The 12993-nt window shown below is 39.9% G+C and overlaps 1 protein-coding gene across 3 annotated transcripts in view; it reads right to left on the bottom strand.

The window, feature by feature from the left end:
- Window positions 1-12993, bottom strand: part of znf385c (zinc finger protein 385C) — a 137467-nt gene that overhangs the window by 97019 nt on the left and 27455 nt on the right. For all 3 annotated transcript variants that reach the window (XM_008417065.2, XM_008417064.2, XM_008417066.2), the window contains exon 2: window positions 2439-2768. In XM_008417065.2, coding sequence (XP_008415287.1) covers window positions 2439-2766 — 328 coding nt within the window. In that variant the 5' untranslated portion in view covers window positions 2767-2768. The remainder of the gene's footprint in view (window positions 1-2438; window positions 2769-12993) is intronic.

The following is a 12993-nucleotide window of genomic DNA, read 5'->3' as shown; positions in this document are numbered from 1 at the left end:
ACTATTTTCTATCATGCAATGCATGCAGGCATATTGAAAAGCCCTGGCTACAGGGGTCTAAGTGTGAGAAAATTGAGTCTGTGGAACATTAAGTTCTGTCATGTCTTTGAAGAATGCATGTGCCACGGGGTCAAGACAGGGAGCAGTATTTTTGTGGTCCACTCACCATCTTGTTTTCTTTTCATATTTAAGGATCAACTGACCATCATAAAATTAAATGTCAGTGCTCCATTAACTTCCCCAAGTGATCAGATATTTTTTGCCAGATTAAAAGAAAACACAGCAGGTCAAAGAGTCAGTTTTGATTTTAGATTTAAACACCTGACAGCAGAGCTGAATATATCTTCATCGGTGCATAGAGCATGGAATAGCATCAGATAGATCTATATTATTATTGGGTTATAGTTGAAATAATTGTGTCCCAATTGTTTTATTCTGCAGCACACATCCCAAAAATCCTTGGCTACCTATTATCTAGAGATCCAATTGTCTTTTCTGCAGTGTGCAATGCATACTCAGGTGTTGGCACAGACTTATCTTTCTTTGCTCTCGGGTGTCCCTTCCCCACTGAAGCAAAAGGCAGATGCACAATAATGTGACAAGATCATTATTAACAGAATGAACTTTTAACAAAACTTTTTCAAAAATGTGATGTCTTAGGATTTGCTTCATGTTAACCATCTTCAGCCCACAAACAAGCTTAGCATTCACTATGAAATCTAGCATTTAGCAAAGCCATGTTTCTTCATCATAAAACATGACTCTAATTTTAACATCTGGCGAAGTTATCGCCAATCAGATTTGTCAGTGAGCTTCCCAGCATATTCTCCGTAATGACTGAATGAAATCTTTTAATCGCCGAGACATTCAGACTTTCATCTTTCCGAAGGAATGGCTGCTCCACATGTCTGGTATCCATGCCAGAGGGAGAGAGGGAAAAGGGAAAGAGAGAAGAGCCTGGACCCACTGTCAGCTCAGCGAAGCAGAGAGAAAGGCAAACATGAGCTGACATGAAACAATGTGCTGGGAGTAGCACGCACACGTTGCATGCTACATATACACCATAAACTAATTTACATTTTCTTGGTTGCTCTTAAAGCCCTGTGATCTCTCACCATGTTAGCATCTATACCAGCCACAGAAACCACCTTTACAAATGACATGAAGGCTGACATAGACATGGACGCACTGAGGCATGTATTTCTATTTCCCTAGCACAAACTACTAACTCTGTAGCATTTAGAAATTCTAAAAATATCAGAGGCAGGCGTGCAGGATGCACACGTATACACAGGCACACATCCAGAGCACAGGAGATGTGGTGGAGTCGAGGACACCGAAGAGCCGGCAGCCTGAGGGAGTCAGCAGAAGGTGAGCAGAGATAAGGCTGCATGATTGTGACTGTGTGTCAGAGAGAATCTGCGAACCACAACTGCAGCATGTCCTCTTATACACACCCCAACATAAAAAAAACACATCTTTTTATATGCACTCTGCATCCCCTGCAGCAGTGTACCAAAACAGGGAATTTAGACCGCAACACATGGGCTTAGTGTCTGACAAAGTTCTGGAAAATTTGTTCTCTCGACTTGAGCAAGCTGACTTCATTCTTGCAAATCTCAACATTTGGATAAACAAATGACATCATAAACAAATGATCAAAGGTAAGTAATGCAACACGTTTCATATCAAACAGTGAAACATTCACATGTTTAAAAGTACCACAATTTTACATCTGTAATTTTTTTTTTCTTCAAATTTTGTCAACCTGTGGTTAAAGTTGCATGAAACACTTAGAACAACACTTAGAAATTATGCTTTCTATATATTGTTAAATATTGATATAACAGTGCGGTGGCAAACTTGTTCCTTACTCTTTTCTATTGCACGATGTTTCCACCTCTCTCTCAGAGTTATTGGTAACAACAACGTTTATCAGTGCTTCCAGGTTTTGATACACTTTTGATTTGTTAATTATTCCAAACAAAAATATAAGGTAATAGATTCAACTGTTATGTTCAGCAGACCTGTAAATGACACTGCAGAGAATGAAAAATAACACGTCTCACTTTACTCTTAAAGTGAGACATTTCTAGGAGCTCTACTCCTAGAAACATCAACACATTGAGCTCCTAATTAGTTCCTCAGTTGCTGACTTTGCTTTGCTCCAATTGCATTGCAGTGTGTTTGTGGGTTTGTTTCCTCACCCCAAGGCTCTGTCTGAACACATTTCTGCAAACAGGATCCAATTTGTTTAACTTCTGTTGTATGCAGTAATGGGTATGCGTGCACGGAGGCTCGTGACTCTGCACTGTGATCACTGTGTGGGATTCTGTTAATCTGCATGGCTCTATTGTGCTGGGCAGAGCTAAAAAATTGAGTTAGGCCTCATTCTGCAGCTAAAGAAGTGGTCAGCCAAGCAGCTCCTGGGGGCCTACCTGTGTTTCCTGGCATTTTGCCACTGCTGATTTGCTTCAGCCTCTTTTGGTGTGATTTGCCGTTGTAGTGAATCTGGGCCTGGGCAGCTGAGTTCAGCTGGATGTTGCAGACCTCACACAGAGTGTAGGTCCGCTGCTTCCGCTCTCTTTTGGGTCTGCAGGGTGGAGAGTGCCGAGTGCCCCCATGTGATGTGTCATGTAGTTTTTCGCCTTCATCCTGGATCTCAAAGCAAGATTCGCTATCCATCTGAATAAGTTGTTCCCTGCCAACACCGCTCCTTTCCAGGTCAGGAAATGGAAAAGACGACGGGCTGAAAGGACGTTTCATGCCTGCAAGAGAATAAGAGGGGAGATGACAAAAGATATTAAATACAACATAAAGCACCACAAACTTAATGATTTCCTCTTTTTTTTTTAACATAGCTCGATCCAATTTAGTGTCACTCTTATACAAATTCATCTTCCCAGAGGGGATAGTTCCAAAAGAGAAAGATGCAAAGCTTATAGGAAACTGTGATTTTTTTTATCATCTTTGGATTTCGTGTAAATTAATCCTTGTCTACAAAAACACTGACATATCTTCTCTCCACATCAATGACCATATTAGACCACCGACAGGAAAAGCACTTGTACTTAATCACAGGATCCAACAAGGCTCCACATGGGGGAGACAGAGTGCTGCAGCACCGTTTCTCTGAGGAACAGTAAAACCACTGTTCAAAGCTCTTTTAGAAGTGATAACTTCATGCCTATTTTTTGCTCTTGCAAGCCAAACTTCAACATGAACCTCTATTTACTATAGGCAAACAGCAAAATGTCTCAGCGCTGTTTGAAAAAAAAAAATACTCTGCCCTAACTCTCAAATGAGGACAGCAGAATTGTGAAAAGATTGTATTTCAAACCTAAACATTTACATAGTAGAATTATATCACACAGCTGTAAAAGTACAAAACCATGGGGTAAACACACTTAAAAAAGTAAGCACGATAAAATTTTTGCTGTATACGCCACTATCTGTACATAAATAAGTGGAAATGTGAGCCTACAGTAGCTTTGCAAAGGATTGAGACATCACTTTGGAAAAAAAAATCCCCGAAATACACCCATCTGTTTTTATGTGGCTGATTTTCTGCCTTTGCTTCAAATTATTTACCTTTTCAGCCACAACTGCACAGGCACACGAAAACAAAGTGAAGCCAAGTCTTTAACCCATATATGCTGACAAGCATGTAAGAAACCCACTTTGACACACACGCGCACACACAAGTAAACACAGACACACAGCATACGGTTCTCAAAAATACATTAGAGCAAGCCGCTCCATGAAAGCTGCAATTCACGTTGCCAATCTGGGAGCACTCAAGAGACTCCATCAGATGTTTTCTAAAGAGCTTTAAGTAATGCTGGTCTCTGGCACTAAAAAAAAACAACCAAAAAAAAAAAAAAACTGCAGTCTTCACCCAGGAATCCCCTTACACTCCAGCCAAGCAACTAGTTGCTGCCAATTAGCATGGTTGTGAAAACAAAACCCAAAATGAAAGCTTGCAGTGTAATATGTACAGCAAATTATGCCTCTCTATTCTCTAAGACAAGCAATAATCAAGAAAAGTTTCTACACAGATATGGGATTCATGTTTAAAAAACAAGCTGATGGAATTTCTTAGCAGTTCTTGAAAACTTCTGAATGGAAAAAAAAGAGGTTGATCAATGTTTATGAGGAATTTTACTCATTAAAGCTCTTTTATTTAGAACCTTAAAGTTTTGTAAAGGTGTAGCAGAGATTAAATCAGTGAGACTGAACAAAACTCATATCTAAGCAACATCCGAATTTTAGTTTTACTTCTCAGCAGGTTGCTTACTGAGAAAAACATGTTTGATGTGTATATAGTCATTTTGGTCCTGCAGCTTGCCGTTGTAGTGGTTTAAAAACTTTTTAAACCACATTTTGTGTTACATTTCACTGCAACTTTGGCGACCCCCCCCAAAATTGGTCTTAAGAAATATTCCTGTTTATGGTCCCGCCCAATAATGACATGGGATTTACGCCCTTGGCTGCTAAGGAGTTGCTATGACAACAATAAAAAAGCCACAAGCGGAGCTTCCCACCTAATTTATAAACAGCATAAGTACATTACGACTATTGTTATTATTACAATTCTTGAGTACCCTACCCACATCAAGATAAATAATATTTATTGTCGTACTGCCGAGCTAGCAAATTTGGCTTAGCTGAGGTAGCTTTTATCTGCAAGCTAACACGGACAGGTAGCATACGTGTATATTACATGTACTTACTCTGCCAGTCACCAGAACCTTGAAAGGAAGAGTTCGTACGTCCTTTACAAAGCCGTTTAAACACTGGCATTCTTCCTGTTCATTGAGTATTGGACTACGTTAAGAGATGGAGGCAGCTTGAACACATATTCTGATATGTTTTCATTTTCTGTTTGTACCAGTCGATTCCGACAGCATCGATTTTATTGATATATATTTCTCTCGGGCTGCACAGTGGCGCAGTTGGTAGAGCTGTTGCCTTGCAGCAAGAAGGTTCTGGGTTCAAATCCCGGCCTGGGGTCTTTCTGCATGGAGTTTGCATGTTCTCCCTGTGCATGCGTGGGTTTTCTCCAGGTACTCCGGTTTCCTCCCACAGTCCAGGTTAATTGGCCTCTCCAAATTGCCCCTAGGTATGAATGTGTGTGTGAATGGTTGTGTGTCCTGTGTGTCTCTGTGTTGCCCTACGACAGACTGGCGACCTGTCCAGGGTGTATCCCGCCTCTTGCCCGAAACGTTAGCTGGAGATAGGCACCAGCAACCCTCCTGACCCCATTAAGGAACAAGGGTGCAAGAAAATGGATGGATGGATAGTTCTCTCGTACACTGGTAAAGAGTGTCGATATATTTTCTTTTCGTTGGTCTGAAAGCCATGGTTTATCTACACTTTGCTCTGCTCTTGCCTGCTAAGATGGCGTGGATCCCTGAGTATTATTTTTTAGTTTCACCATAGGTAGACATGTACATGTAGCTGAATAGATCTGATTAAAATAGTAAATAGCTTGTCTTGGACTCTACAGTGATCTGTCCTTTCGTGCAAACCTTCATGCATGCAGCATGACACTAAAATAGAACTAAAATCAGAAAGGAATTCAGTTTTGAATCCAATTGCGAATTAAAAAAATGCATTTATTTATGTAATGCAAAAAAAAAGAAAGCAAATTTAATGTAACTAATTTTTACAATGGGTGTAAAATTGTGAGTAGATTCTTATTCAAGATCAATTTTTCTCAGACGTTTTGGCTGAGATCTTTATACTATTTTTGACATCTTTATCTAGTGAAGCTGAAAAGTGGGATGTTGCTGAAACTTTTTTTTAACAAGGAGCAGAGCTGGTTGTCTGTGTATTTTTCTTACACCTTGTACTTCTGCTGTCTTTAGGGTCAGAATCCTTTGACAGTTGAGAAACAGGGTCAAGCTACTTTCATGTACATGGAGCTTTGAATCCACCTACTTGACAGAGGCTCACTAGGACCAAAAGGAGTCTACATCTTTCATCTGTGAATGTGTTTGCACTATACGGCTTACAGATACTGTAAGCAGACCTCCTGCTCAATGTAGAAACTGTGTGAGACTGAAGCAGTGCAGAGTTCACACACAGAGTTCTGTAGGCTGAGACAGGACAGGAGATTGTCAGAGGGACACCCTGTGGGAAGAGGGGCGGGGGTGCTATTTTCACTTTCAGATACACCCGCACACTGTACACCTCCTCCCTTAATATATGGGAGCCATCAATCAGAAGACAAAAGAAAGACCAGAGAGCACCACCCAGCATAGCAGCTCACCAACAAAACCTCTATTTATCATTTTTTTGTCTGTTGCACGCACATGAAATACTGTATCACTTTCGCAGCTCAGAGCAGTTCAAACCACAGGCCCACCTGTGAGTTCACCCCCCCACCCATCCACTGTGGCCACTGTGGGCACGGGGGCGTTGGTTCCTCCTGAGTAGGACACAGACTGGCCTGCAGATGTATCAATGTTAACATGGCAGGCATGTTAGCAGCTTCGAAATCAAACTGATGAGATGAGACCACCTATGAGTGAAAGTCATGCAGGTCACGCATCGTGTAGCATGAGCTGCCAGCGGACACAACCGCATGAATTACAAGTACAACCGCAAACATAGGATGCCCTTCAACGCTGTAAACAATCAGCAAGCGATTCAGCAAACGTGAAAAACTACAAACAAAACTGAACAATTAAAAGCTCGGCTGAGTATCATTCACCGATTAGGGCACAAGGACTGAAATCATGACTTACCCCAGGAGTATAAAGAAACAGTAAAAGTCACATTCCTCTTGTTTAGAAGTCCAGTCTTGACATTTCCTCATTGTTAGGTGTGCCAGAAGAACAATATTTACCTGACTGCATTGTGCACTTTCAAGACTGAAGTTCTAACATGTCTTTGCAAAAAGACAAAGTCAATTAGGGCATGGATAAGTTTGAAACAGAGGATATTTAACAGCTTTCACAGGGCCTGAACTCAATAGTTCATCTTTTGAGTGAATAACAGTGGAGAGTACGAGCTTGATTTCCTTGTCCAACATCACTGTCTGATCTCACAAAGACTTTTCTGAACAAATAGTTAATTATCCCCAATTTCTTAACCATTCCTTGCAAAGTTAAAGCTGGTAGTTGCAAATCATGGGTGAACACCGTATTAAAGCCTATGTATTTAAAATGTAATGCAATTAGAGATCCAATACTTGTGCATCAGTAAAACAGCAGATAATGGACTGACTCATAGTAACGCTAATTAGTCTAACAGTATCCTTGTAGGTGGGATTTTCTTTCCTTCTGATACAGATAAAGATTTCAAAAAATCCTGAAAATCTACAATAGCCCAGAGAATCAGGTTGGAAAAGAGAAGAGAGGCAGAAAGAGTCAGATTGAGAGACTGGTGAGGGACGAACAAAGGCTGTTGCATAATTGGCATCATCAAAGTGTTATTACTGTCACCACAAATGAATTGTCATCACTGTAACTACAACTTGGACTTGAAACTCTACGTGTCTGTGTCCAGGGCATCCGAGCGGACTGTAAAATGTCCAGACTATAAGATCCTCCAATTAGTGTAATTATAGAAGAATCGGTGGGGTGTTCACTGAAAAGGAAGCATCAGCAATAGTGGAAATAGTTGGCAAGTTAGACGCGAGTGTTTGCAGTCCCCATCACCCCAGGCTGAGCTTAGGAGTAAATAAAGAACAGAGGCGGATAAATTGATGTATTTTCTCTAATCTTTGTTTGTTGTACTTCTTTGGCAGTGCACAGAGAGTCCATTTGTCTCAGGTATCTTTGGGTGTCTGTTTTGTGAGAGAGAGAGAAAAAGAGAGCGAGCAAATCCATTGGCGCAGTGTTTACTTTTACACTGGTTCATTGTCATCATCATCATCATCATCATCATCATCATCATCATCATCATCATCGTGTCCTTGCTTAAAACGTGTTTGCAGTGGGTATACTCAATCTCATTCTGAAACTGAATTGTTAGAAAAGCTGAGTACGAGGTTTCCTGCAAAGAAGAAAATGATGAATGTATTATTTTAAGCTAGTGTTTAAAAATAATACAGTTCACTCAGTTTAAAGCAGTATTAAGGCATTAAACATATCCCTGTGGGGAATTTCATCCATCCATCTTCTATAACTGCTGGTCCTTGTAGAGCGGCAGGGGGGCTTGTGCCTGTCTCCAGTAATCACAGAGCAAGAGGCAGGGTGCACCCTGGACAGTTTATCAGTCCTTCACGGGGCAACACAGAGACAAACAACTATTTCTACAGTCATGCTTCTAGACTGTAGAATGTAATCAGAATACCCAGAGAGAACCCAAACATGCCAGTGGGAGAACATTAAAACTCCAACAGAAAGGCACTGGGCTATAATTCAAATCCAACACCTATATCAAGACAACAGTAAAAAAAAATTGGCATTTGTGAAGTATTACAGTATTTGAGAACATTTTGAAACATTCTTAGCTTGTTCTTTACAATTCCTATGTAAAGACAGTAAAGTATCCCAACTGATGCAAACAAGAGCGAACAAACTGCATTAAGAAGAATAAGGAACCCATTACATAAGTCATTGTGAAAGTTGAGGAGAAGTTCAAAGCAGGGTTTGGATGTAAAACATAATCTTACGTTTTGGACATCTCTTGGAGCTCTGCCGCATTTATTGTCTAAAAATGACAAGACTAAGGCTCAAAGATGGAGCCATAAAGACCGTGAGGACTCTGAAGGATCTGCAAAGAAACAACCAACAACCCAATGTGGAGCCATCTTTATGACATTATATCCATAAAATGATCTCGGACAAGTGAGAGAATTTGACACAGAACAGCTAATAGCTGCACAGTTCATAAATCTGCCTTTGATGAAGCAGTGCCAAGAAGATTGTTAAATGAAAGCCGTAGGAAGTTTTCAAGCCATATGGACGACAGAGAAAATATGTCAAAGAAGGTGATTGGGTTGAAAATAAAAACAAAGTGTGTCATAAAACGAATATTGTACCACTCTCTGAACACACAACCCTGACAGTATCATCTGAAAGTAAGTAGCAAGCAGTCCTTGGTTCTTACTTTCAGTTTGCAAGGGTTTGAATTCTGAAATTCTGTTTTGTCTAAAATCTTTAAACAACATTACAGCTTGTTAGTGTCCGTCATAAAGTCATTCTTTTTTTCTGACCCTGCAAAACGCTGATACGTACTGTATAATACCAGAGTCACTACTGCTTGCAGTGATTTAGTAGTTCTTTATGGGAGAAGCCGCATAATTAACAAAGAGCCAATGGTGATTTGTATGTTAAGTTTCCAGGGGATCTTGCTCAGCCAGTCCATCCAAATTCGATCTGGGTTGAACAGAATCACTGACCCAGGAGACACGATGCCCAGTGCTGCTGTCAGGAAGCAGCTGAGGCGCTCTTGTTAAGCTGAAGTGAAGATTTGTTTCTCCTCTCTCGCAGTAATACATTAAGCAGAAAGAGACAAAGAGGAAAGGTTTCAATTCAGTTTAAGAAACAAAGCAGGAGAATAATTAGGATTGATTTGACGAGCTTGACTCTCCACTTCATTAGAGGTTAACTGACCAACACCTGGCTCCATCATTCTCTCTGCATCTTTCACTGTTTAAAAGCCCTCTTTGCACAGGAACACAAAGCATTCCTCCTCTTTGCTCTCGCCTTTTTTTGTTCTCTGATGAATATGTTCCCACTTCTTCAACACGCAGCCCCCAGGGAGCAGCAATTAATGTCTGCCGAATAGTCTGAAACTGCGTGAGAGATGGAAATGCATGCAAATGTGTGGGAGCTGCATGTGCATGGAGGCCTGTGGCGAGAAAATGTCATGTATGCATTTCCATGTTCTTGTATGAATTTCCAACAACACAGTTAAGAACTGCACACTTAAATGAAACTTGATGGCCAAAACACATTGCAACCTCTCTGGTGCTGTGATCAATTCTGCAAAGTCTAAAACAGGTGCACTGTTACTCTAAGCATAAATTGTGTGTGCTGTAAAACAAAACAAAACAACAACAAAACAGACTGCATACGGGGGGAAGCACTTACATTTATTGTATAGTTTAATAAGTACGTCAAATTTGTCATTTGTAATATGGAGAAATATGTTTGCAACTGTAAATATAATTAGGCGGTGCATTAATCATTGAAGGGAAATAAAAGCATCTGTTCAAGCAGCTAATAATTGTCCTCACACTTCTTCATAATTCAAAAAAGACATAAAGTAGCACAATATATTTAACAGAAGTGTCTTTTATGAGACTGACTAATAAATATTTTTTACTAAAAGCTAATTTTTCTCTTGTGGTCCTTTTTCCGACCCCTCTCTTTCTCTCGTGTATGCTCTGATTATTATTTAATGTAATTTGACAGATTTTTTTTTATTTGGCCTCAGAGTCACACACCCAGTCAAATCCAGTGGGAGAGACTGGTTATGCAATTTTAAAATGACAGAAAACCAGTGCACTGAGTAAGTCAGCTTCAACCAGTGTGGCCCTTCATACTTCTGACCACAAAGAAAACAGAGCGGTCCAGTTTTGCTCTACTACTCAAACATCTGTCTGCCTCAACCAAGCTAAAGTTAGCCAAAGCAAGAAAACAGACCCATATATCCCTTGTTCACATTTTTAACCACAGCTCAACTGGGGAACTGCCCAATAGGAGTAACCACAGACACTGAGAAATGTTCCATAAAACACCAGATATACTTAGACACGAAGAAACCTCAAGGCTCAACCGCACGCTGCTCAAACAGCGGCTCAGATAAAAAACACACAAATGAAGAAACAGATCTTCATTTTCCTGAATGAAAGGATGTCTAGCACTCAGCCAGCAGCAAAAGTGTGTTTATTTTACAACCAGCATTGGCCAGAGCATTAGACCTAACACAATCTCTAACAGCTAAATAACACAGTCTAGTGAATGTTATGAGGTACAGTTAAAGAAGCAGCAGTGTTTGGAGGGTGAACCAATGAAACGTGTCATAACCCTAAAAACATTTCTTAATAACAGGGTTTCTTTACATTATTCATAGCACATTTTTTCATATTTTGTCGTATAAAAAACAAACTTCACTGTCATTTTGTTGAGATTTTATAACAGCTCAGTGAAATACACTGAAGCTTGTCATTGCAAGATGTGAAATGTGAACATATTCAATGGCTACATGTACATTTGCAAGGCATTTTGTAAGAAGTCTGCTGACATTGCGTTAAACTTTAACGGAAAAAGTGTAATTATAAAGAACTATGTGAGTGGTGTTTGATGTGGGCATAAAATTTCCAATACCCAGATTCAGAAATAAAAAAATAAAAATAAAAAAAAAACATTTGCCATTCCCTGGTTTGAACCTGCATGTCTAAGAAAATCAGTCAGAATTATTAGTAGTGATAAGTTTTGGCTTCATTTTTTATGCTCTTTTGTTGTAGCTAGGTCATAAAAAAGCTTCCAAATAAACCCAAGAATATTCCCTGACTATATTTTTAAAATTCCTTTTTAAGTAAGTAAGCACAGACATTTTTATAGCATGCAAGCAGCCATGCTATAGCATTAACTGCTGATGCTGATGTGTGCTCTGGAGAACAAGATTAAGTCAGTCGGAGCTGACTGGACAAAGGTTTTGTCCATGAGGTTATTAAAAATTTTCTCCTCGAGATAAGAGACTTTAATCCTGCCAGCTTGTATAGATGAGAAATCAGGCCAGGTCAGAATGAGGTACCTGCATGCCTTTCCAAACACCAACGCAAACATTGTCTCATATGACTTAGAAATAAAGTCACATTCTTCGTGTAATGAACAATGTGATTTTCACACAAAGCATCCATGACACAGATACCAATAAGAGGCAAATCATGGCTAAGCAGCATGGTAGTTAAATGTGAGATGAAACAGGTTACCTTAGGACAGATGAAGAGGTCAGCATTCAGAAAAAACGTGCATGTTTTGCTTATTTTCTGATGTGATGATTAAATGTTGAACGTGGCTCCAAAGAAACCTCATGCGCCTGTGCATAAAAACAAATGCACAAACACACACAATCCAAGTAAACACGTTATCCCACTAAGATGTTTTTTCAAGTGGGAAGATAATTGTAAGTCTTTAAAGAAAAAAAGAGTATGGTGAATCAGCAGGCGTTGGAGTACAGGAATAGCTCCTGGTCTGTTTGGTCTGTTTGGGAAGTGTAGCAGACATTCTCTCATACTGCTTCTCATAACCATGTAAAACACAGAAAACGTGTTCTTTTGACGACACACACGTTAGACAAGGGTGACCTAAACGGATTCAGACTCCTCAGATTGCAGCAAAAGAACGAGACAGTTAGGGCCCCGCTGGCGTGACATTAAAACAATCATGTTGGTCTTTTCAGCAACACATCACCACACATGTTGGAAGTCGCTTTGAATCTGTCCCTGTTGATTCAGTTGCTGCCAACGTGATGCTTCTGTAGATATTCTAGGGGACATTCTCAGTGTGCAGGCTTGAGAGGTTGAAACATTGTTTCTTTACACTAAAAGAAAGTGCTAAAAATGTCAACATATAGTTTGTTTAAGAGAAATGTTTCCAAAATCCACCCATTTGTCCATTTTCTACATTTGCTTAATAAATGCACAGCCCTGAGAGGGAACGAAAAGCAGAGTACAGTTGAAACAGGACACTACTTCAACACCAGAGCAGAGACATGAAAGACGGAAAGTTAAAATCACCAATTAATCTAACTATGTTGGGGAAAATAGAGTACACTCTAAAAACTGTGGGGTGAAAACCAACCAAATTTAGGGCATGTTGCCCTAAATATTGTTCCCAGCCCTGTGTCAAATATAGACCGATCCAGGCCTGGGCTGATGTACCACAAGTTTGGATTATACATTTGGCTCAAGACATCGAGTTCATTTTCTCAACCCAAAAAGTGAATTAAAGTGACCAATGTCTGACAATTAGACCATAAAAGAGTGGAGAAAAATAACAACAATAACTTAAACCTGAATTTTGAATG

The sequence above is a fragment of the Poecilia reticulata genome, linkage group LG8, assembly GCF_000633615.1.
Source record: "Poecilia reticulata strain Guanapo linkage group LG8, Guppy_female_1.0+MT, whole genome shotgun sequence".
Classification (NCBI taxonomy): Eukaryota; Metazoa; Chordata; class Actinopteri; order Cyprinodontiformes; family Poeciliidae; genus Poecilia; species Poecilia reticulata.
This window is presented reverse-complemented; position numbering and strand designations above follow the sequence as displayed.